Source organism: Neovison vison, chromosome 10, assembly GCF_020171115.1.
Source record: "Neovison vison isolate M4711 chromosome 10, ASM_NN_V1, whole genome shotgun sequence".
Lineage (NCBI taxonomy): Eukaryota > Metazoa > Chordata > Mammalia > Carnivora > Mustelidae > Neogale > Neogale vison.
Window position 1 is genome coordinate 74,414,682 of NC_058100.1, and position 25,692 is coordinate 74,440,373.

Sequence of the window (25,692 nt, forward strand, 5' to 3'; positions counted from 1 at the left end):
GAAGAACAATAAAGTACATTTATTATTGTGGCGCACAGTTTGCAACAGTTCATACGCCCATTGCACGAGCTGCTGTAGACACACACCCAAACACTGTATGTCCGAGCCACAGTCGGGGGGACTCCCAGGAAGCCCGCGTGACCTGCAGACCACTCACACAAAGGACACAGACAGTGCCTTACTCCCAGACACATGCCACTGCCCAGGATGAGCCAGTCTTTATCCCACAGCTGGGTGGGGAGACAAGGCTCCTCAGACTCTCCTGCTGACCCCTTCCCCCAAGGACTCCCTACCTCCGGGAGTATCGTCGGAGTCAGAGGACATCAGAAGTCCTGTGCTCCCACGCCAGCTCTGCTCGGAGCTGAGGGCAGGGTACATCTGTGCAGACAGGAGACCTCCGTGGCAGGCAGTCATGTGGCCTGGGGAGCCTCCGAATGGTCATCTCGGCCACCCCTGTCAGCTGGGCCCTGCCTGTGCTCTCTGTTGCCAGAGTTTGCAGGGACAGGGAGTCTACGAGTTTCCCAGAACCCTCATCCTAGTAGGGGTCACTGATGGGGATTTCTGGCCTGAATCATTCATGTTTCAGTTTTTGCCTATTTCTTACCAGGGGGAGGAAACTGGGATTCTCCTACCCCTCAGATCTCAAGGGTTAAACATACCCACAGCCTGAGGACCAGCTTTGAGGATTGGCACGGAGAGAAAAGCCCTTGTTTCAAGTGTCAGGCAGTGGCCGCTGGCCACTCAGCCTGCAAGGAGCACGGCTGCCCTCTGGTGGCCAATCAGCGGCGGCTCAAGGAGTCGCTGGGGGGGCGGGGTCCCCTTTGCTTGTCTCTGGGACAGCAGCAGCTTTGAGTCTTCAGGTCAATGAATGTCCTTGCACTGTTGCTGGACCACAGCAAGCCTGTCCTCACCTCAGGGCCTTGGCTCTTGCTGCTTCCTCTCCCTGAAATGCTCTTTGTCTAGATCTCCAGTGCCAGTCCCCTGTGCATTCTCTAGTCCTTATGCCAAATAACACCTCCTCAGGGAAGCCTTCCTGGACCATTTTGTCTGAAACAGCACCAACTGCCATTCCTGTTTCTTTCCACTCCATTTCCTTGTATGCTTTGTTCAAGCGCATATCCACTATTTGAGAATAGGTTTCAATTCTGTGCCTGTGACTTCTCTCCCTTATCAGAACGTAGGTTTCCAGAGAGCAGGGTCCCTGTTGGTTTCATTTGTCACTGGACCTCCATGCATTGTACCTCAGAGATACCCAATGATACTCATTGAAGGGATAAATAAATGTGTACCAACGAGAGCAACTGAGATTTAAGCTGACCTTCAGGTCCTCGAAATCACACCGAGGTGGGCGAGAAACACACCACTCCCACTGGGCCAACCAGCAAGCCGAGGCTGAGAGAGATTTATAGGAGTCATCTGAGCTTCCGGCAGAGAGGAATGAGCCAGTCCTTGGTGCATTTTCCTGGGCTCCATACCCTGGGGGGGACAGAACCATGCTCTGCACATCTGGCTAAATCTGTTCCAGGCCTGAACCATGGCCACCAGGGTTGAGGCAGACCCTCCCTCCTGGCCTGGTGACCAAGGGACCCTGAGCTGCGGCCTGATCCCAAGCTGTCCTGTGGTTTTGCGGGTGTGTGGTGGCCTGGACGAAGAAGGCCAGCTCACAGGAGAGTAGAACAGGACTCCGGAGACCATGGCCCATCTGCCCGCAGAGCTGCATCTTCTGGAGCACAACTGTGTTGGGGAGGGCGGGAAGCAAGAAGGCTGGAGCCATCGAGGGAACAATGACTCCTCCAGGGTCCAGATTTGGCTGTGACATTCTGGGTTCCATGGGGGCCCCTGAGGGCCCAGCCGTGTCCTCACTGCACTCAGCCCGAGGTGGGGGCTGCACTCTGATCTGGGCCCAGCACAGATGTGAGGGGATTGGGGGCTCCAGCCGCAGAGCCTGGGTTGCTGGGGCTGGGCTCGGGCAGGTGGTGGTGGGGCTGGCGGGGGCCGGGATGCCCAGGTCCCAAGCAGGCTTCGTCTGAGCACCAGGGTGGGAGTCTGAATGATCAGCAACATTTACTCCTGGACTGGTCTTCTGGTGAGAGCTTGATGGAATCTGTGAGGTAGTTCTCTAAGATGCTGCGATACTGGGGAGGGAAAAGAGAAGCCAGAGCTCACATCCTGAGAGGTAAAGGGCCTCACCTGCCTTCGGTCTAGTACTGGCTGCTGGTGGTTGGGCTTTTTATTCCTTCCCTAATGCGCTGGGAGGAAGCAGAAGTCCTGGTGGAGCGGGGGTGGGGGGTGGGGGTGGGAGTGGGGGATGGGGAGTGGGGCAGGCACTGATCTTCCCCACCCACTTCTTTCCTCCCCTCCTCCTCCAGCTTCTTTCCTGGAGCCCAGAGCAGGTGGACGGCACGAGTCTCCTGACCTCCAACAAGGTCCCACAACTCTCCATTCTCCAGAGGGAGAAACCGAGGTGACATCGGACCTCAGGCAGACATGACAACTCACTCCTCCTTCCTGCTGGAGACCTCTCCTCACAAACACCCACCATGTCTGCCTCCCAGCCTCCCCCACCGCCGCCCGGGCACCTGGAGGGGCCCAGTCCTCCCTGAAACAGACTCAGCATTTCCGAAGGGCCTGTTTGCTTCTCCGCCCACCTCCCCGAAGTCCCAACAATGTCCAGAGAAAGCCTCTCCCCACCCAGCAGGCCCCTTCTCTCCCAGGACCCACCCTGCTTGGCTCGGGCTGAGGGCGGTGTGGGGCAAGGGGACCCTTCCTCCAGGAGATGAATTCAAGGGCAAAAGGGTCTCTACTTCCAGGGACCCCACCTCTTTACTCTGCCAGGCTCTCACCAGTCAGCAAGCTTAGGCGTCCGAGCCCGCACCACTGGTACTGCGTGTGTGAGTGTGCAAGTCGGTGAGGGCCTCTTGCTGCCTTGGCGTGGACCCAAGCACCCCTCATCACTCCTGGTGAATGTCACAGCCCTTAACGCCGTGGCCCTGGGTCCTAGGAGGTGGTGTCAGGGCTCCCCTGCTGCGCCCTGAGACACAGAAGATGGTCCCTTGATGCCCCATGACTCACTGCCACCCCCGGACAGCGTGGCCATTTAGCCAGATGTGCAGAGCCGGGATCTGGCCCTTTTCCACAGTTTGTTTCTTGAGAGCCCTTGTCCCTCAGCCCTCCCACAGAGGGTCTTACGGGGCCTTCACCAGCCTGGGTATCCCTGGACAGATTAGAGTTATTAGAATGTATATAATGTAATAATTACAATGACAATAATTTTAACAGGAAGGGTTAGTGCCGGGGGTGAGGGGCTGTGTTTGCTCTGCAAGGGGTCCATCACTCTGGAGATGTCTCCACTCCCCAGATTGGTCTCCCCCTGGCCGGGGAGGATGCCACGCTTGACCCAGGGCCATCCCAGGGCTTCCCTGAGAGAGCAGAACCCCACCCGAGGTGTCTGAGAAGAGGAAACGGGGCCGGGTGGCTCCTTCTCGCCAGCACCGTGCAGCCTGGCGTGCGGGCTCCGGCCTGGGCAACTCCGCATGTGTCCAGTCCTCCTGCCGGCCCTTTCTGCTGGGTGCGGGGTCCCCTCACGCCACGGGGCGAAATGTGACCAGCCTGACATTTCCGAACCTCCCTGTGAGGGCCGAGGAAGAGCACAGCGTCCCTGACTAAGGCCCCCATTACACTGAGAGAGCCGGCTCTCCGTGAGAGGAAGGTTTCGGAAGGATTCTCCTATTGTCTGGTGTTTTCTGGGTCCCTCCCTCATCATGAAAGCCCGACACCTTGGCTGGGATCTGGAACTTTCCTAACCGGATCTTCGGGCCCAGGTGGCAGGGCCTGGTGGTTCATCCCCCCCAAGTGTGCCCCACCCTCACGTCCATGCAAGGCCCCTCGTGACCCCAGAGCCCCTCGTGACCAGAAGCCTGTGCCACTGTCTCTGGGGAGCCAGCCTCTGGGGAAAGAGACTGGGTGCACCTGGAGGGGCTGCAGCCGAGCTTTCTGGCTCTTCTGCATTTTATTCTAGAGTCAAACAGATCACTGCCTCTGGAAGGTGTGAGAAACCTCCTCATTCATTACACTAGCAAAACCTGAGGTCTTCACACTAGCCATCTTCACCCAGTAATAGTCACACCTCCCCAGGTCCGTGTCACCGGAGTCCTTCCCATTTCTGACATCATTTCCGTGCCCTTGGCAATGTGTGCATCTAACTGGAAAGTCACACAGTACCATCCTCACGCACGCACCTGTGGGCCCAAGCACTGTGACTGACTGTGGCATCTGTCCTCGCAAGCCTGGTCACCGCTATGGCCCTGCCTTTAGATCCTGCCTCTGGGTGTACCTCAGAAAGGTCTTGCTCCTTCACCAAGCTTACTTGCTCACCAGCCAGCCTGCTTCCCTCCTGGACGTGGCGATTTTGTCTTTCTCCTGTTAGCTTAGAAGGAACTGGGCCTCCGGGCTGCAGGTCATGCCCACGGGGGCCAGGCCTGACCGCTCCCAGCCCAGAGAGAGTGCCAAGTTGGTAAGAGCAACCTCTCATCATCCCAGAACCCCTGAAGCAGGCAGTGTCCCTTCTTGGATCATGAAGGCATTCTTAGTATTCTGGAATAACTAAGTAGCCCCATCCTTGAAAGTGGCCAGATCAGGATACTGAAGTACCTACCACCTTTCCTTTCCAAATGTTAGCCACGGATCTATTCTGGTGTTGAACTCACAAATCACTTTCCAACCAGAGTTTGCTGCAGAACTCCGATGTTTTAAGGGACCACGAGTGTGTCATGTGCCCCAGTGGACCGCAGCACTCCCTCCTCTAGATGCTTGTGTTCTCCCCTCTCTTCTCTAGTTTGGTCCCTAGCATTGTACTTAATCCTGCCTCCGACTGCCAAGCTGGGAACCTGGTCATCGACTTGAAACAGCTACTGGTTCCTTCTCTCCTACATCCATCATCAACCGCTGAGGCTCTCCCTCCGAAGTCTGCTGAATTCACCCAGTCCTGCCACCTCCATTCTGTCATGCTTGGACTGTTGCAGTACCTTCTCATCTGCCCCTGGGGCCCGCCCTCCACGAAGCAGGGAGCTCCCCTGGCGGAAATCCTTATGCAGAGCTCCTGTGTTAAAACAGCTACCTTCTGTTCAATGCCGTCTCTCTACAATGAATTGCTTTCTTTGGCCCTTGCAACAACTCCAGTAGGAAGATATTATTATTTTTACTTTAAAGAGACAGAAGTGGTGGCTGACGGAGGCTGCATGACTTGCTTTAGGACACACAGTTAAGAGGTAGAGTCTGGACTTAACATCAGATGCACCAGGCTTCGGAGCCCCAGCCTAGGGTTCTCCTCCCCGTCCACCCCTCATATCTCCCTCTCACTCCCTCCACCACCTCCCTGGGAAGGAGAGAAAAGCCCTTGGTAGAAAATGTCTTTGAAAATGTGTTTGACCTTAAACTAGAAATGTGCAATCTCCAGTTTCGCTTTAAACATCCACGTGAATTTTAGATTCTATGCTCTAGTAATTATGTTTGTTTCATTTTAATGTGAAAATATTTCTCCTTCCAGTTTCTGAGTAAAGGACATGCATGGTGGGGTGTCAAGGTGCTGGGTGAGTCCCCACGTGCCTCGGGTCCAGTGGTGTGGTCTGGAGAGCCCACACCCGCAGCGTGAATTTCAAGTCCCTGTTGGGGCTCTCCAGGATCTCATGATCCGTGCTGTTGACCTTGGGGATCTTCCTTGCTTGCACCACACCCCTGCCTCCCTTCATGCTATGTTTCCTTCTACAGACCAACCCACAGTTGGTTCCTCACGTGAGCCCTGTGGGTTGGTCCCTGGGCCTCTGGCCATGCCCTTCTCTCAGTCCTTCTCTGCTCCCCCGCCCCCGTGTCCACCAGCAAACTGCGTATTGTCTTTCAACACCCAGGTCACATGCCGCTTTTGTAGACAGCATCCTCACCCCCCCTTGCCACCAGCCAGCCTGCACTGAGTCATCTCTGTGCCTTGACCCTGCTCCCTCTGGGGCACGTAGCTCTACGACAGCCTGTCTGTGAACGTCTTACTCCCCTACCTGACCTTAGAGCTCCTGACGTCCCTAGCTCCAGCCCTAGCCTGAGAACTCAATCAATGTTTCTGGGATTACATTATTTCCATTTTACAGATGAGGAAACTGAGGCCCAAAGAATCCCATGTCTTGCCCAGGGGTCCATTTGGAAGCACCAGAGCGGGATTCGAATGTAGGTCAGCCTGACTGTGGACACCGTATTTGTGACTTCCAGACTTCTCATTGGTAAGTTTCCACCATCGACATGAGGGACTGACCTGGGCTTGCTAAGCCATTCTCTTACCAGGTAGGATATTAACACAACACCACCACCACCACCACCATCAGCAGAGAACTTCATAAAGTGGACACAGCAAGAAAGATGTAACTTTAAGAATAAAGGACACTCCTTCTTCAGAAAGGGCGGATGCCGGCCACACACAGACACGGGCTGTGGGCAGATGGCGCTTCCCCGTGACTCAGCATTTGGCAACCATTGCACAGTGTTTGCGGAGAATCAGAGCGCCATACAGGGTCAGACAACATTCCTCCGCTTTCCAGCGGAATGGCATGAGCAGGCACAGCTGTGGGTTAAGAGCCAACGTTGCGGGCTGTGTCATAAAACCACACCTCTCCATCATGCGCTAGAGACGGACGCCCCCAGCTTCCCTTTAACACAAGGCAGCAGGGGCTGGGGGCTGGGAGGGGAAGCACAAAGACAGCCTGTGGGGGCAAACCCCGGGATGAAGGCTTGGAGATGTCTGGGTGGCACACACGGGGCGTCTCTCCGGGTGGGCGGCCACTAGGAGGGGGTTGCTGCGATGCCCCCAGGCAGGGCCTCAGGGCCCGGCAGCTGGTCACCCACTACATCAGCAGACACCTGCATGGAGGGGAGACCCTCCATCTCTCGGGCTCCTTTCCTCAATTCAAAATCATTGCTGCCATGAGCTTCTCCCTTCTTCTGAGAAGCCCACCCTGATTACATGTGGCAGACTGATGAGGCAAGCTGATCCGTGCTCTGTGCTGATCACTCAGGAACCTTCCTCTGAGTTTCCAGACTCTGTATCCGAAGGGGATGAAAACCCTGCTCCTGTCTTCCCTGATCGTCCCGCCCTCCCCGCACCCCACAGCGGGGTGCACGCCGCTTCTCAGGGCTCCCCACCAAATCCTTCCCCAGCACACACCTGTACTGTGACCATGCGTGGGCCTATCGGACTGCCTCCAGAGAGCAAGGGGCCCCGAGCCTTGCACACTGCCCCGCACAGACGACACACTCAACACGGGGTCCACAGCTACTCTGCTGTTTGACTGGAGCATGTCAGCAACTGCGGCAGACTCGATCTCCCCCTGGACAGATGCTCGGGCCAATGGGGCTTCTCTCCCACCAGCCCAGATTGAGCTAGATCATCGTTCGCAAACCCTACTGCATGAGCATATCTAGGGGTAAGGGGCAGAACCGTCTGTTTCAGAAACTGCAAGATGATACTCTGCCAGACTGAGGAGGACCAGCTCTACCCCCAAGGAAGCCTCATACTTCTGGCCTTCTGGGGCTCAGAATCAGGGTACGGCTGAGCCCATTGCGTAACTCATTAGGACGACGAGCAAGCCTGTCCTACCCATGGCCCTACATGCACCCAGTGTATTCTCTGGAAGCTCCCAAGTTCCTAATCCTCGGGGGCCAGTCCTGGAGGTACAATCCCCACAGCCACTCACCCTGGACAGAGCCCGGCTGGCCAGCATCTCGAAGGCTTGCACCACATTGATGTCATTCTTGGCACTGACTTCAAAGTAGGGGATATCCTTCTCTTTACACCAGCCTTGGGCTACCTCCTGGGGCACCTGAATGAGGGAAGACGTGATCACTGACCCTGTGTCATCACCGCCACCATCCCCACCATCGTCATATTGCCTGTCACCATATCCCCACCTCCGCTCCCATTTATTGAGAATCTTCCATGTTTCTGAAACTTGACATGCACTCTTTAAAAACAAACAAACAAACAAACAAACAAAACTTATTTGATAGACGACGGGGAGGGGTGGAGAGAGAGCGAGAAAGCACAAGCAGGGAATGCTGCAGAGGGAGAGAGAGAAGCAAGCTCCCCGCTGAGCAGAGAGCCCGATGTGGGGCTCGATCCCAGGACCCTGGGATCATGACCCGAGCTAAAGGCAGCCACTTAACCCACTGAGCCGCCCAGGTGCCCCTACATACATTCTTTCTTAACATAAATCTATGAGGTGGTTACTGTTAGCTCCATTTTCCAGATGGGGAAACTGAGGTCCGTGCTCAGAGTGTCTAGGGTTGAGCAGGACTTGAGCACAGACCTGGAAGAGAATTAGCGTTCACTGTACTATATTGCCTTCCTAAGGCTCACACTAGGCAATTCTTCTGGCCGTTGGCTCCTCCTCCTGTCGCTTCAAAAGGAGATGAACACTGCAGACACCAGCCGGGGTGGAGGACTTCCATCCCCGGAGCTGGCTGACTAGGGCCTGTGCCCAAAAGGTCTGCTGCTGAGGAAAGACTCAGGTCCTTGCTAACCCTCCTTCCCCAGGGTGAAGTCCTAGGAACAGTGGGTAAGCCGCTTCTATGGGCCGGATGTCTTGTCCTATTAATTCATTCAGTCCTGCCCATGACCTTGTGAGATGGGTCTTATCAGCTCCACTTTATAGATAAGAACGGGAGGCTCAGAGGGGTTTAGCAACTTGCCTCAGGTCACACAGCTAAGAAGGCAAAGCAGGAAGGCAGCCCCGCTCAGGGCTCCAGTGACATCAGGCCCGCCCTCTGTAGGGCACTGCATGAGGACCGTGCCCCTCCTGCCTCCCCCGCTAGACCACTGGCTCCTGGAGCTCTGGCTCAAGGTCTTTTCAGCTACTGACCTGGCAGGATGGGCCACTCAGTGCGGGTGGAATGAGTACATCTCTCCCTGACTGCAAACGGCCCATCAGGGTTTGAGTTGGAAAGCGCCCGTCAGCCCTGCGAGTTCTTCCAAAGACAATTGGAGCCATTCTGTTTCACGCTGAATTATTTCCGGGAGGAGGAAATGGCCATAGAGCGAACATTTGCTGTGCTTGGTACTTTGAAACCATGATTTCATTTTACTTAAGGGGGCAGGGTTTTTATCATGGAGAAAGGACATTCTGCCTCTCTCCCAGAAGACAGCGCAGCTGGGGGGAAATCAGAGACGGCCTCCCTCACCCCTGCATGTCCTAGCAATGACTGTCTCACTGGGATTAAATAAAGGAAGGATCCCTGTCCCCTGTCTCCTGGTTCTTGCTTCCCTGGGTCTCGGGCGTGACGGCAGCACCGGGGGCTCCCAGCTGTCCCTCCCAGGGCCTCTGCTGACACCAGCATCGCCCAGTGGTGGGAGGGGTGCAAAGCCTGGGGTCAGCCAAGCAGCCTGTAACTTTGGGGTGCTAGCAGATGCCTCCACACCCCATGCCCAGGTCCTGGGGGGAAACCCTAGGCCTTCGTCTTGGTGTCTGAGCTCTGAGACCCTCCTGCCTTTCTGGGGAGGGCCCCAGAACTGGCCCGGACTGCTTCCTTCCACGGAGCACGGATGCCCAAGTCCTGGTGAGCAACCACGAAGGCTCACAGTTCAGGAACATTCTGAACTCTTTGGAGGAAGGGTCAAAGGTGCCTGGTGATTTGTAGTGTCCTCACCTGTAACCACAAATAAATAGGCCTGAGGATCTCCTCGTTGTACCTGGATGGATCCTTAGTAACGCAAAGGGCTTCCTGCCTTGTCAAGTCCTCCGGCGGCGAGGACGGGACCGACACTCCTTCCAGTGCCTTCCTGCTTTCCTTCTTTCTGTCCAGCCCCCCTGCACCCCCACCCAACCCTCTGCCCCCCCAGGTGATGAGCATTTTACGAGACACACCACTGATACACAGGAGGCAGATGCAGTAAAAACGGAAGTCAAGTGAAAAGAAGTCAAGGCCTCCGCTTCTCCAGGATACAGGGACATCTCTTGTATTTTGTGGCATGAGACGCAGAAGTGGGATGAGTGCCCACAGGCCCAGCAACCACAGAGCTGGGACAGCAACCCTGCAGCGGCAACCCACTCGGCTCGGCTCCCTCCCCTCTCCCACCGCTGGACTGGGCAGTGTCAGTGACAGGGCCTGTCTCCTGCCTGGTTCTAACAGGAGTTTTATCTTATGCGCCCCTGATCTTACTCTGTTGGGTTGATACTGAATAGTTAAATACACGCTCCAAAACGTCAGCTGAGATTATGTCATAAATTAACCTACTTGGGACACCTGGGTTTGGCTCAAGTCATGACCTCAGGGTCCCGGGATCGAGCCCCACACTGGGCTCCCTTCTCAGCGGGGACTCTGCTGCTTCCTCTGCCTCTCACTCACTCATGCTCCCTCTCTTTCTCAAAAAAACAAAGACAAAACAACAAAAACAAAAACACCTTAAAAAAGGTCCCTTCCCCTCCCCTTCTCAAACTCTGTGAGCCAGAGCAGCCTGGGAACTAAGCCTCCCAGACACGCCTTTCACTACTGGCTTCCAGCTCTGCTGTGGTTTCGTGATTGTTTCAATCATCTTGTCTTTTCTTTATAAAATGACAGATCTTTATACTCTAGGCTCGGACTGTGGAAATGAATTCAGGGTGTGCTGCTTGGGGACTTGGGAAATAGGAAATTTTTGAAAACATTACTTTGGTTAACTTTGCTTTTGGCTGACAATATATACTATTAACATTTTTCTTCTGCTACAATCTTGTTTGTCAGAGAGCAAATGTTTGATAAATCTAGCTCAGTCTGCATAATTTTATGTATGACGCCTTTCCATCTCGTATGCATTATTTTATTTTATTTTATTAAATATTTAATTTATTTATTTGATAGAGAGGGAACATAAGCAGGGGGAGTGGGAGAGGGAGAAGCAGGCTCCCACTGACCAGGGAGCCCGATGCAGGGCTCAATCCCAGGACTCCAGGATTATGACCTGAGCTGAAGGCAGATGCTTAACGACTGAGCCACCCAGGCACCCCTAGTATGCATTTTAAACGACCAACTGTATAAATGTTAACAGTGTGTCAGATACATCTCAAACCACTAGCAAAAATAAGAGAGAATATTTTCAGAAAATAGAATTCCCATGTTGGTGATGAGTCAGAAATTGCCTACCTGGGCACAGAGCAAAGAATTCACATTCTAGTGAATAAATTCCTTGTAAGGATGGGTTCTAGTGGAGCTGTTCTTTCTACCAAACTGGTATTTTCCCACTATGACCTTCTATAGCAGGAATAGGGTTTTGTTTTATTTTTTTAAGTCAACAAATCTCTCTAAAATCATTCTGGTGCTAAATATATGTATATATGATACATACATATATAACACATATGTGTTTTATTGTGGTAATATACACAGCATCTTCATAAACATAAAATTTACCATTTTAACTATATTTTAGGGCACAGTTTGGTGGCATTGAGCACATTTGCCTGTGGGTAGGAATGGATGGGTATCACCCCACCCATCTCCAGAACTTTTTCCTCATCCTAAATCTAGCAATACAGTTTTGAACATTTATTTCCTTTTTATTAAGTGGGAAAAACTCCCGTGTTTTCTCAGCCCATTGGTCGGAGGAAGTAAGAGGGAGGCTGACAGTGACTTTGGTGTATTATGACCCTCATGTGCCTTATGGTGCCACTTCCTTCAAGCCCCAGGCCAGCTCCTGAGGTCTGTGTCTGAGCTCCCTGTCCCCCGATTTGAGCCCAGGGAAGGCGCTTCTTCAGGGGGTCCCTGGCTCTTAGCCACTCAGCCCTGTGTAAGTGAGAGCCCAGAGCATATCTCAGCGGGCCTTTTCTGTCTCCAAACCCTCTGCAAAGCGGGAGCAGAACAAGGACATGAGGGGCAGCGGCTTCCCAGCCTCCCTCTCCTCACTGACGGTTCCTCCTCTCCACTTCCCTGCTCGAATTTCATTATTGCCCAGTGCCTCCCAACCTCCAGCCTCTGCCTCCCTCCACAGATGCGCTCCCCAGGGCTTGCCCGTGGACAGACCAACTCCCCTCACCTGCCCTCCTCCAGGGTCCTCTCTCATTTCCCCACCTTGGCTGAGCCCCAGCTTTCCCCCTGGAGTCCCTGATCCGCGTGTCACCCTCACCAGTGGGGCGTTATCTCCAAATGATGCTCATCAGAGACCCCAGAGAGGGGGATGGGCTTGCCTGGGTCCTCTCTGCTTCTTTCAAGTCTCTATCTTTCCTCTCTCTGCAGAGCGAAGACATCCCCCACGCCTGTGAGGCTTGGACAGACACCTGTCTACCCCTCGGAGTTATCACCTGTTCTTTCTAGCCTGCTTGTTGCCATCCTGACCCCCATCGCCCACGCCTCCCAGGGCAGCCTCGCCGTCCCCGCCCCTCCAGCGGAACATAGACTGAATCTTCTCTCCAGCTCAGCCTCCTCTTCCCAGGTCTTGACTCAGGGGACCTCTGTCAAATATTGAATCTGGCCTCCCCTTCTGTGACACAGTCTCCTTCCCTTCAACCTCCTCCCACCCTCCCCCTTTCTGCCCTGCCCTTCCGCCTTGGACACCACAGCTGCCGGCTCCTTCAAACCTCTCCTCGGCTCTCTTCTTCCCTTGGTGGCTGTCCATGCCCCCACATCGCTACCCTTCAGCCACTCCTGTCTGGAAACACCTTAGTCCTAAGTCCCTCGTTCCTGGCTCTCAACCCACACGTGGCTACTGGAGAAAAACCCCATGTAGATGCCAGCTCTAACTCCTGGTCTCCATCACCTGAGCCTCTAGTGTCACCCACCCATTCTTATCCTTGACTTTGACTTCTCTCCAGGGTAACTGGCAAAGCTTCACTGTGATTCCTGAGACTTCTACTTGGCTCCCTTCCTCCTCCTGCTCAATAGAAGCTGGTGCTGCTGATTTCACTGAGAAAAAAATCAGACTCTCAGGCCCGAAATCCTTCAACTTCCCGCTCTGACCTGCAGGCTCATGAAGCAGGATGTTAAAATGGGAGTTTCGGCAGAAGTGCTACACTTTGGTGGATGTCAGATATAAAGTAGGTTGGGGGACAGACCGTCCCAGGAGCTTGCCTGTTTCCAAAAGTTCATGACCAAGCAATTGTTAGATGACTCTAAGACCCACAGCATGGATAGAAAAGGATTGAAAAGGATTTCTTTGGAAATAGCTGTGTTGTGGGTATATACCTTCCCCTCCTGCAAAAGACAACAGGGTAAAGCCTGGCCTCTGCCAAAAGGAGGCTACAAGGAGGCCCCCTGAAAAGTTTAGCATTCAACCCCTGGAGTTTGGTGGGTACAGCGGACAGGTGCCTGACATGCCCCTGAGGGATTTAAGTTAAAAGGCGACAGGGCAGAGAGAGAACAGACTGCCAGGAGAATGAATCCCATTCCTCCCCCCCCACCCCCTCCCCACCCCCGCTATGAGGGAGCCAGAGCTCCAGGGCAGGCCGCATGAAGCAGAGAGGGGTGGGGGTGGGGTGACTCCACAGCAAGCACCAGCCTGGAGCTGTTATAAATCCTGCAGCACTGCCTGCAGGATCTGGTGGCCCCAGCTGGGTGGAGGATGGAAACTCAGGAGATGAGAGAGATGGGGGAAAATGTAAGATCCTGGTCATGGGAGGGGCAGTAAATGCTTCCCTTGGAGGCCGCTTAAGGACCCAAAGGTAATTGGTGGAAGAGAGAACTTGAAACACCTATCAGGACCAGAAAGTAGAAAGTATCTCATGATAGTACCCATCAAACCAAGATTTTCCTGATCTCCTGCCTTCTCCCTCTTGTTTTTTTTTTTAAAGATTTTATTTATTTGACAGACAGAGATCACAAGCAGGCAGAGAGGCAGGCAGAGAGAGAGGAGGAAGCAGGCTCCTCTCTGAGCAGAAAGCCCAATGGGGGACTCAATTCCAGGGCCCTGGGGTCATGACCTGAGCCGAAGGCAGAGGCTCTAACCCACTGAGCCACCCAGGCGCCCCATCCCTCTTGCTTGGTTTCTGACAGCGTCTGAAGCCAGAATTTTCTGGGGGAAGGGGAGGAAGCATGGACACATACAATTGACAATGAGATGTAAAGGACCATCTCCCCCACCTAGACCACAGTGTTCTCACCTATAACTGCCCCAAGCTGGAAAAAGAAAGGGAGACACCTTGTCTTTCAATGAAGTTAGGACTTTGATTATTACCTGAGACTGGTAATGATGTTTGCAATTAGAGAACTGACACTAAATTTGCAACCTGAAGTGATCAAAGATCGATGTTGCCTAGATTTCTATTCCCAGCACAGACATCTCCTTTGAAGTTTTATTCTTATATATTCTACATCCTATTGTCATCTCCAATTCGTTGTTCTACAAGTTCCTTAAACTCTTTCTGAACAGGAGACTCTTCTTAATGACAGTGGTAACTTCGTTGGAAGCACCATCATCCATCCATCCATCCATCCATCCACCCATCCACGTGTTGGTCCAACCATCCATCCATCCATCCAACCTGTCCATCTGTTCGTCTGTCTATCCACCCATCATTCCAAATGATGCCTCGGTTCTATCCTTTCCTCTGTTTGAACCGTTGTGAAAATATAGCTCAAAGATGATGGCTCATTCCCTCATTTCTCTATTTGAAACACCAAGCCAACCTTGTTCAAATGGCTCTTTTCAGGGTCATTTAAGCTTCATCTGGCACAAGAGCATCTTTTACAAATTAAGTCTACCTCTATTGTTATCTCATTAGTATGCAAGAAGAAAAGAGCTCTAATCAATCCCACTACAGCGGTAAACACCTACATGAGTGGGGTCACTATAGCTATGGAGTAGACAGGCTGTCATATAGTTAGCCAGATGATCCAGAATACGTGAATGCTAATAAAAATATGTATTACTAACTTTCCCAGAAAATTTATAGAGTCAAGAATATATAACTGCAATCCCCTGTCTGACCCTGGGTGGAAATACTATTCTACAAGTTAATTCAAATTCCACCTGCCTTCTTCTGATGTCTTAATTCTTCCATTCCCTGTCTCTAGACAGAATTGCTTCCACTTCTTAGCTCCCATCATGCTATTTCTTGCCTTTGCTCATGCTACTTTTTCAGCCTGGAACCCACCTTCTCCCAGAAGCCCTTTCTCTATTCTAGGCTTGAGTAGATCCTTTCACTGGGGTCCCCAAACATCCAAGGTCTATCTCTATCATTGTATTTATCATAATCATCTTTTAGAGTCTCTGTATCCACTGCTAGACTGTGAGATTCTAGAGATAAGAACTATGTCTGATTCATCTCGGTATGTGTGGGACCTACCATGGGGCCTGGCACATAGTAGGTGCTCACACAATGTTCGGTGACCAAAAGTATGGACAGTACCTGCCGGTCTGCGAGATCAATCTTGTTTCCCAGGACCACCATGGGGTAGGAGGGCTCCACTGGAATAGTTTTGGCCAGAACATCACCCCGCCAGGTATCCAGCGCTTCAAAGGACTCTAGGTCAGTGACATCGAAAGCCAGGATGCAGCCATCGGAGCCTTTGTAGAATGTGGACACCATGGAGCGAAACCGCTCCTGTCCGCCTGTGTCCCAGATCTGGAGGGAAAGAGCAGCCAACCCATCAGGCCCTGATGAGGGCCTGGAGGTAGGCCCAACAGGGCCACATGATGTCAAAGTTTCCTTTTCTGGGTCGGAGGCAAGACAGCCCTGGCACAGGTACTTGGGGTCCTTCCACACACGGGCCCTCTTGCCCATGGACACCACAGCATCTTTGCACCATCATCTGAGCTCGCACATTTCCCCTGGCTCATTAGGACAAGCACAGTTATTCTCATCTGTCAGATTTGGACCTTGGTCAAGGCCACTTACCAAGATTTCCAGAGGATCTGAGACTAGGAGTGAGGCCTCCCAACCCCTAGATTTGTCCTTTTTCCACCCCCTGCCCCCAGATCAGGGATCAGCAATTTTTTTCTTAAAGGGCCATGTTGTAAATATTGTAGGCTTTGCAGACCACACTGCGTGTTGCAACTACTCAGTTCTGCTGTAGCGGGGAAAGCAGCCATAGACTGTAAGTAAACAGCAGCCACGGCTGTGTTCCAGTGAAACTCAATTTACTAAGAACAGGTAGTGGACCACGTTCAGCCCCTGAGTTGAAGTCTGCTGATCTCTGCTCCAGACCTTTGTAGCTCCTGGTGCACACTGCTCCGTGAGTGGCTAGCTAAGGAATGTGGGATGACTTCCAGCCATGCATGCTGAAGAGGGAAAGTCTGAGCTGCTCACCTGCAGCTTCAAAGTTGTGTCGTCCAGGATGATAATCTTGGAGAGGATGCTGGCCCCCAGCGTGGTCTGGTAGTCCTCATAAAATGTCTTGTGCACATACTGGTGGAGGAGGGAAGTCTTTCCTACACTGAGGACAAACCCCCAGACACATGTGAGCAATGCATGCACGCGCGTGCGCGCACACACGCATACACAGCCTACCATTCTCAGATCTTGCCATGCCCCTCCTGCTGCCATCTCTCTGAGAGTCTGAATATCTAACACCAGCAGGCCAGTGACCACAGTGAGAAGGAGGAGACTAGGGAATGGACTCGAGAAGCCGGGACTCCTCCACATAAACCAGAAACTGGGCAGCCCAGCTCTCAGGCTCTTCTGCTCATCTGAGCTCTCTCTCTTCCTGGGGGTGGGATGTCCTCCCTGGTGCCACTCTGAATCAGAGAGGGACCCATGGTAGGTGGGAAATATTCAGGAGGTCTCCCTGCCCTTGGGTGGGGGCCGCTTCCCAACCCCCATCCCCTGAGCCGATCTGGGCTTACCCCAGGGCTCCGATGATGATGAGCTTCAGGTCCACCTTCTTCCGGGGATTCATGGAGGGACGACGTCAGAGCCTGCAGGGAAACAGAAGTCAGTTGCATGCTGGTCAGAGTCTCCGAGGCAGCCGTTGTTGCTGGGGCTAGCCTCTGCTTTCCCTTCCTTGACGTGCAGATCACTGCTCTGGGCCCAGCGAGGTGGGGGTGTTCGCCCACAGAGACGGATGATCAGCAACCCTTACGCCCCCTCACCAGCTTCCTCTTGGGGCCTCCCCAAGGCTGGAAGTGTGGTGGCCCCACAGGACAGGCACATGGTTTACCCTTCAGCTTTACCAACCCTGCTCTTGGAGGCAGCCTGGAGCGCCAAGAAGACTGGACAGGACTGAACAGAGGCCTCAAGGACAGTCAAGCCCGGAGCCAGGGATGGAGGGCAGTGTGGGAAGAGGAGACGGGGGCAGGACAAGGGGTCCATTGTCAGGACTGCCCGGGAGGCTTTAGATGGGAGAGCGCCCCTCCCCCAGCCCGAGGTGTCTCTGCAATCCCAGAATCAAAAAGCTCTTCTCCAATGCAGCTCGTGGGGGTGTAAGTGGTACATGTTTCTGGAAAGCTACTTGGCAGCAAGTATTGATAGCCCTAAAAATGTTTCTGCCCTCCATTTCTAGGAATTTGTCCTAGTCATGATCCAGGTCATGATCCTGGAGTCCTGGGATTGAGCTCCTTCTCCCAGTCCCCCTGCTTGTGTCCCCTCTCTTGCTGTATCTGCCAAATAAATAAATACAAATCTATAAAAAAAAAAAGAGGTGAGCAAATAAATCATGGCATGCAATGAACTATTAATGTGGAGTTTTGGAGAATATTATATTAATGTGGGAAAATGCTTATGCCATAGGGTCTAAAGTTTTTTTTTTTTAGATTTTATTTATTTATTAGAGAGAGCAAGAGCAGGGGGAGGGACAGAGGGAGAAGCAGACCCCTGCTGAGCAGGGAGCCTGATGTGGAGTTTGATCCCAGGACTCTGAGATCATGACCTGAGCTGAAGGCAGACGCCCAACCAACTGAGCCACCCAGGCTCAACCTCCTAAGGTCTAAATGAAAGACAGAAGACACTGAACTGTATATATGATACCACCCCAACTACTATGAACACAAGTTCCCACTTGTATAGAGAAAGGTCTAGAAAGAAATATACAATAAATTTAAGTGGTTAATTCTGGGTGGTAGGAAATTACACAATTTAACATGTGTTCTCTGTGCTTTTTAGTATGTTCCTTTTTTAAAATAACATGGCAAACAGGTATTATTCCTGTAAGAGAAATACATACATGTGTGTGTGTGCATTTTCTCTAGACATGCGTATATTATCATTATTATTATTATTATTTAACAAGCTACAGCAAAACTGTCACAAGGGGTTTGCTTAACTGGCTCTCTGGGTTCTACCCTTATAGGCGCACTTACGCAAACAGAATTCCCAGCTCCTGAGTCTCCCGTCCTTGGATGTACTTGGTAGGTGTACTGAGCAAACCTTGATCTGACTCGTCCTGGCTGAGGTGTCAGAAGAGCTTGAGCTTCCCCTGGTACTGGGAAAAAGCTCTACAGCAGATGTCCTCGGACCTTGGGTCTCGTTCTCTCACTCTGCCACTGAGGGGCTTTGGACCAGTTCCTTCCACTTTTGGAGTCTTGACTCTCCAACTGGAGAGTGGACAGGTTGGGCCCCAAAGACTCAAGGTCCCTTCTGGTTGAAACATACTTTATCTACTGGAGCTATAGCTCATTGGCCACACGGGCCCTGCCTGGGGTGCCTAGTGAGTGCAAAGCTAAAACAATGAGCCCTGGAGGCTGAGGGCTGCTCCTGTCCTTCCATGAGCATGTCATAGCCCAAGAGTGATTTGAGACTCTGCTCAGAGCTGCTTGTCCCAAGAGCCAGAGCTGGTGTCACTGGACCTTCTGTCATAACCCAGGAGGGCTGGGTTGGCATGGCGGGCAACAGGTCCTGGTGATCCAAGACAGTCATTCCAGAAATACCTCCCTGTTCCCTGCTGCAAAGCCCTGCACGATACAGGGAGGAGCACAAGCATGGAACAAATAGGACCTGCCCACTAGGGAGTCATTATGGGAGAAATCACAGGGCTGAGTGGTTGTACCAGAAAGAAGGTGTAAAACATCCTAACAGGTGCACAGAGAAAGTTCTGTGGGAATCTGCAGGTAGGGAGACAAGCTGGCAGTTCAACTGGGCCCTGAGACTTGTGGTTAGGGGGTGATATTTCAGAGGGAGGGGTGAAGTAATCAGAACTCTGGGAATAGGTGAATGGACAAGTTGGTTGGTTTGCTTCAGGGAAGGGTGAGGTGAAGGGTATGGAGATAGGAAAAAGCAGGGAGAAGCAGCAAGTTTTAAGAGGGGTCATGGGGATCAGACCAAGATTCTGTCCATTCATTCCTTTGTTCCTTCAGCAACCATTCCCTATGCTCCAGACAGGCAGAGGAAGATCATTCCAGGTATTAGTCATGGCGACTTTTTGTCATGGGTATCACTGCTCACAGGGAAACCACCCAAGGGAGAAATGGCTCAGAAGCTGCTGAAAGGTGGCATGTCTCCAAGCATCAGTTTCAATATCAGAAGGGAGTGGGAGCCATGGTGAGCTCTTTTCGTAAAGGCTTTGGTGCAAGATGCTAACTTAGCTTCGAAAGATAATGCAGTGCCGTAGAAAGGGAGTCAGAACCAGGGGCAACTGGCAAAGGAACGAGCGCCTGCAGACCACCTGCACGGGCTGCTCTGTGTTCTCTCAGAGCCTGGGGAATCCTCCAAGAGTCCTGTGAGATGAGTACCTGAGACTCAGAGAAGCCGAGTCACTCATACCCCATCAAGGCCATCCAGGTAGTACGAGCGCAAGCCAGGGTTTGAACTGAAGGCCACAGAAGGTTCCTCTGCCATGCTGCCTCCCGACCTCCTGAGTCTGGACCCATAGAATCTGCGTGCATGGGATCTGAGGTGCGGGGCTCGGGTGTGGTGCGCCCCAACCAAACCCTAGCAGAGTTGGAGGAGATGGAGAGAAAAGCAGCCACATTGACAAGAGGTTCCAAATGGGAGTGGAGGGGACCAGTCTGCGGAACGAGAACTGTTGTGTGGGGACTGAAAACTAGGGTCAAGATTCGGCACAAGAACGTGGGGGGCAATGGGTTCACAGGCTGTGACAGGGCCATGCCTCCATCTTGGAGTCGTCTGTGCTCACGCCATACGCTGTTCGCCCGGCACTGTATGGAGGACTTTGTGAATATAAAAATACAAATAGGCATCTCGCGGAGAAGTTAAATGAGAGAATACATTATTATAATACATGTACTGCCCAAGTGAAAGGTTCAAGAAATGTTAGCTCTTTTATGACTCTTGTTAGCACACAGAAGGCGCCTGCGGGACTAACACAACCAGTCTCTATTTTACCACTAAAGAAACAGATGTTTATAGACGGGAGGTAGTTTTTCTCTAAAAACACAGCCTGGAAATGGTAGGGCCTGGACTTGGAGGTAGAATTTGAATTTCGGCCTACCTGCTTGTTCTAGTGTCTTCCATAAGCCTAGGACAGCAGCGACTCGGAGCTCCATTAGCGAGGCTCCAGGCTGGGTGGTGTGTGGGTTTGATGTGGGGCAGCGGAGCTGGGATGCTTACGACAGGGAAGCTGGTGGTGAGGGCAGGGGAGGTAGACAGTAGGCGTGTGTAACAGAGAATCAGTAGTACTACTGGGGAAGCACCCTACAGGTAATCAAAGGTAATACACAACATAAAAGTGGGCAAGGCATAGGAATGGGTAACCGGCAGAAGGCTTGTGAATGGAAGTAGTAAGCTTTGAAAGGATACTCAACCTTACTGATTTTTAGAGACCTACAAAATTGAAAAATACCTTTTTTTTTTTTTAACCTGCCAGAGAATGGCAAATTTAAAAATACCGACGGTTACATTTAGTGTGGGCAAATGTACAGGGGATTTGCTATTGTATATTGTGGACAGACTGTGAATAGCATGGCCTTTTTTGGAGGGAAATTAGATAATGGCAAAATGTCATATCCCAGATTCTAATTTTAGAAATCTATCCTGCAGAAACGCACCTATGCGCAAACATATCTTTGTACAAAGATGACTGCTGAACACTGCTGTGACCCAGTGTCCATCGATGAGCGATTCTCTACATAAATCGTGATCCAGTCAGACTTTGGAATATGAGGCGGTTTTAAAAAGAGTTAAGTAATGAAGTAGAAAAATATGAGAGCAATTTAAAAAGAACATCCCCGAACATTTTGTATACTATGATCTCAATTGTACAAAAACAACCACCTCCCGCATGTTGACCATATGTTTAGTATTATATTTCTGCTTGTCCTGTATACCCAGAAAGCTGTGGAGAGATATTCTCCATCTAAATGATTGACAGGAGCTGGGGAAAGGCAGATGAGGAGCTGGGAGCTATTGTTTTATTTTATGTGCATCTTGTTTTAAAATTTGCTACATAAAGTTCTGCTGTTATGGTAATTAAACAATATCAAATACAAAACCTTACAATTTCTTTAAAAAGAGCACATGGGTGGATGGCCCAACATCATCTGAATGTGACTTCCTGAAAAGACAAATCCCTGGTAGCAGGGACTGATCACGAGTTTTGGAGTCCGAGTTCTCCACACATTCGTGACCTTGGTGAATTGCTTGACCTTGGTGAGTATGTTCCCTCCTGCGTAATACAGACGTGGCTCATGGTTTTGGCTTATCCTGCAGGGCGGCATGCCTCGTTTCTTAGAGCAGCACAGGCTCCCCCAACTGGGGAAGACCCAGATAAATGGTCAACAACTGAATGGGATGGCGGTTGGTGGCAGAGACCGGAAATTGTTGCACCTGCCGCTTTCCATGGTGTAGACACTCCTGCCGTGGCTGATTTCAAGCCACCGGTGTGGATCCCGCCCCAGCACACTGGAGGAGGGACCTCAGAGATGATCTAGTCCAGCGCCGCCCAGTGTCTGAGCCATCTTGACTGCATCATGGCAAGACAGAACTAGACCTGCCCCATAGAACTCCTTCCCTCCACCAGTGGTGCGTTTCTCCTGGGGCCACACAAACATGCTCACTCCGTCTGCCACATGCCAGACCTTCTGATGTTTCAAGTCTACTCCTTGACTCTTTCTTGAGTCTTTTCTTCTTTAGACCCTTGTGACTCACCTTGGCCTTGACTCTGCGCTCCCTCCCTTACCCCCACCCCAGTCCCCTTCCACAGATTTGCCCTGAAAGTATCCTGCCACTGCAGATCTCCTACCCTACCCTAAGAAGGCAGAATTTTCTGAGCTGGATTTTTACAATAGCCTGGTCCTTGCACTCAGGATAACTAGCAGGAACAGGAGGGTGACCAGGACCGTATCACTAGCAAGGGAAGGCAGGTTGGCAGAAGACACTGGCTGGGCTCATGAAGGAGGCATGGGCAGATTTCAGATGGTGGCCAAAGTCCCTTCTCATGTCCTCTGGGCTCTGCCCTTGGCCGGAGTTTGGCAACAGCTGTCCTTTTGAGCCTCCTCCCACTCCCTCAGCTGCCTCGGATGCTTCAAACCTGGGCATCCTCTTAAAGTTCAGGCTGAGTCATCACCTTCCACTGTTAAGTAACAGGGAAAAGCTGGCTTGGGAGGCAGAGCCCTGCCTCCAGCCAGCCCTGGTCCACCCAGAGCCGAGTGGGCAGGGACTCACTTTCTACTGCACGCGACTAACTCTTCTCCCCTTCCTGCCTGGCATCCCTTCTAAGCCTGGAGCTCTGGTTGCCCACCAGCCAAAGCTATGGTTGTACCCCAGTCCCTGGGGAGCAAGAAAGAGTGGGTTGAAGCCCACCCCACCCTCATCCACCCCAACAGCCCTGGGGCTCGGGGCCAGCCTTACAAGAACTCCTGGATCTGCTTACCTCTCACCCTCACACTTCCCTTCTCTCCCTACCCAGCTGGCCCCCATCAGGACCCAATTACAATCTCCCGCGTCGCTGGTGTTGGGTGCGGTGTCATTTCTGCCGACTAGGAGACCAGTGAGCAGGGGCAGATGTGAATTCCGAAGCAGTCTCCCCACCTTGTTCCTACTGCCTTACCGCACCTTCACTGCCTCCCCTCCCTGCTTCCACATCTTGGAAAGCGATAAATATATCCGCCTTAAAAATAATGGGATTTAGGATCCTGGGAATAAAGTTTGTATTTGAAAGGAAGCTATCTATGGAGTGAAAAGCTTTATTGCTTTGAGGGAAGGCTCATGACTCTGCTTTGCCTTCCTAAATCCCAGCAGGTCTAGACCTGCTCCCTCCAGGAAGCATACTCATAGCCCTGGTTTCAGGAGGCTCAGCACTTGCTAGTGTTCTTTAAGTTCCTGAAGTGTTGGTCCCGTCTTGCTAAGTAGGCTGTCAGTGCCCCGAGGACAGGACACTGCCTCCCACTTCTCTATCCCTCCATAGAGCCTGACCCATGCCGGGAATAATGAATCTTCAATAAATAGTCATTCACTCATTTCTATCCATTCATCCATCCGTCCCTTCATCCATCCGTCCATCCATCTAGCACATGTACTATGTGTCTACCGGGCATGAGCACTGTATAGATCTGAGGCTACAGACAAGTCACTATGTCTATGGGGCTTCTGTGATGGGGCATCGACTGACAAGCTCGAGTTATTTTTATTAATGCATAATGCCTTGCAATTATAGGGCACTTGGCAGTTTACAAATGCCCGCACTGTCCAGTGGGTTCCTGAGTCAAGAGCAATGAATTAGTGGCAAGCTGAGACCAGAATTCAGAGCTGTCCAACTCTGTTCATTGCTTGCTTAGCACTGCAGAGCTGTGCCGGGAGACACAGTCTTGATTTAGAACAAGAAGGACGCTTTCCTACTCTAGGAGCTCCTTGATCCCCGATGAGATCCACTGGCCAGCAGGTTCCACCCAAGAAGGTGCCCTGTCGATGTGGCAAGGCGACCCAGGGCGTTAGCTGGCCTTCCTCTACTGAGCCAGTAGCTGTATCCTCCCGCTGAGAATGATGGCCCATGCAGAGCCCTGAGCCGGGCCCCAGCTCCCTGGGCTGGGCGGGGAAGTCCTTGCTGCCGGGCTCGCTGCCAGCCAGAGACGTTTCTCTGGCATGGGGTGGGGGGTCTTTGGGTTGGATCTAAGCCCTGCAGCTGCCAGATTCTAAGCCTCATCCTTGCGTGCCTTGCCTCTCCTCCCCCCAACCCCACCCCAAAACGCCAGTACCTCTGGGGGTTGCTGGGACAGACAGAAGAACTGAAAAGAACTTCCAGGGCGCTCACAGCTGTGGCTGCTTAGCATCCGGCCTCCGAGGGCAGGCGGCGTTCTCTCTCTGAGTCCGGGGGTCTCCTCTTAGAGCAAAGATCTCCGCCGGTTCAGAGGAAAAAGGCTTTGGATCAGAATGGCTTGTTGAGGCCAAGCGACTTCCTTCTGTTTTCCTCCTCTCCCTCTCATGCACAGACTTGGTAAAGTTGCAAAAGAGGCCGCCCTGGGTGAGCTCAGCTGCGTGGGTGGAGGGGGTGGGGTGGAATGGGAAGCCCAGTTTCAGAGCTCCCTCGGTGGGGTGGGCCCCATGAGCATTGGGTTTACAGGATGCTGGCCCCCGAGGGTGGGGCAGGGGGAGGAACAAGGAATGGGAGGTTCCAGTGTGGGAGCGTGCCGGTCGGAGCCTGCCGGGAAACACACAGGTTTGTGGGCGCCGTGCAAACCTTCCGGCTGGTTTAGGAACCTCTGCCGGGGCAGCTGGGAGCCCCCCAGGAAAGGGACCTTTTCTTTGTGGAAGGATTGGATTCCCATGTGCAGCAGATTTAGTCCCACCACGAGCCTGGCAGGGAGATGTTCTGGTCCTCACCCTAGTGCCAGCCGTCCACTGCATCGGACCACCTGGCTACTGCGCGCGCGCACACACACACACATACACACACACACACACATGGGCGCGCAAACACACATGCACACACATAGCACACAGCACCCTGTCCTCCTCAGGACGGGGAGGCAAGTCCTGACATCTCCCTGGGCTCTCTGATGAAGGTGTGCGTCTCCACTTGAAGTACTTAAAGACACTGCGGTAATTTTCAGCACTGTTAGCACGCGGCCAAGTTTGGTATTCTTGGAGCTGCTGGAACCATGCCCTGGGTAACCACGGCTGGCAGATAAAAGGGGAATAAAGTGAGTTTAGACAAGCCTGCATTAAATGGGTTCCCAGCTCCGCAGGGCTCTTCTTAAGGCTTGCAACACATTCGATGGCACCCTCCTGCCCCACATTCCTTCCTTCCTAGATGGGCTGTTTCCTCCCTGGTGGGCTGTCCCTTAGTTTCATGGTCCTCACTCTGTTCAACCTTCCTTGCCCATTGATCCTCTGGCCCCGCCGCTTTGTTACTGTCTGTGTCTGACCGGTCCGCTGGGCTCCCGTTCCGCAGAGGCAGAGCCAGTAACCTTGAACCCCACACCTTGCCACACGCAGCACCAGGGACAGGCCTGGGTAAGGAGTTTTCAGTGGGACAAAAGCTCGGGCTGAAGCTCAGGCCCTTGTTCCCGTTAGCATACGGGCCTGCAGGGAGGGCACGTGGATCTCCCTGAAGGCGGATCTTCCCGAAGCTAAGCTTGCTGGCGGACAGGAGGCACCCTGCTGGAAGAACTCTGGAGCACGTTTATGCATCACATACTGCTTTGTTTGCCTGGGAAAGGGAGCACCCATCCACCCTTGGGAGGACCCCGGTGTAGGACATCTCATTTGTTCTTACCTGGCTGCTCTTTAGAATCCACCGGCCTCTCCCTGCCCTACATTCTTCTGCTTTTCTGAGACTAGGTTTTATTTTTTCTATTTTCCTTTTTTTTTTTTTTTTAAGTTAAATTTTAGTTAGTTAACATGCAGTGCCATATTGGTTTTT

At 52.4% G+C, this 25,692-nt stretch overlaps 1 protein-coding gene across 1 annotated transcript; it reads right to left on the reverse strand.

Annotated features, from left to right (window-relative positions):
* RAB7B (RAB7B, member RAS oncogene family) lies at nucleotides 1–24,338 on the reverse strand. Its single transcript, XM_044267766.1, has 6 exons — nucleotides 24,026–24,338; nucleotides 16,787–16,858; nucleotides 16,251–16,377; nucleotides 15,351–15,566; nucleotides 7,734–7,859; nucleotides 1–2,135 (listed from the first exon to the last, which is right to left on the reverse strand). Exons 2-6 carry the CDS (start codon nucleotides 16,837–16,839, stop codon nucleotides 2,055–2,057), a joined length of 603 nt encoding a protein of 200 aa, XP_044123701.1. The 5' UTR covers nucleotides 16,840–16,858; nucleotides 24,026–24,338; the 3' UTR covers nucleotides 1–2,054.
* Nucleotides 24,339–25,692: the final 1,354 nt, after the last annotated feature.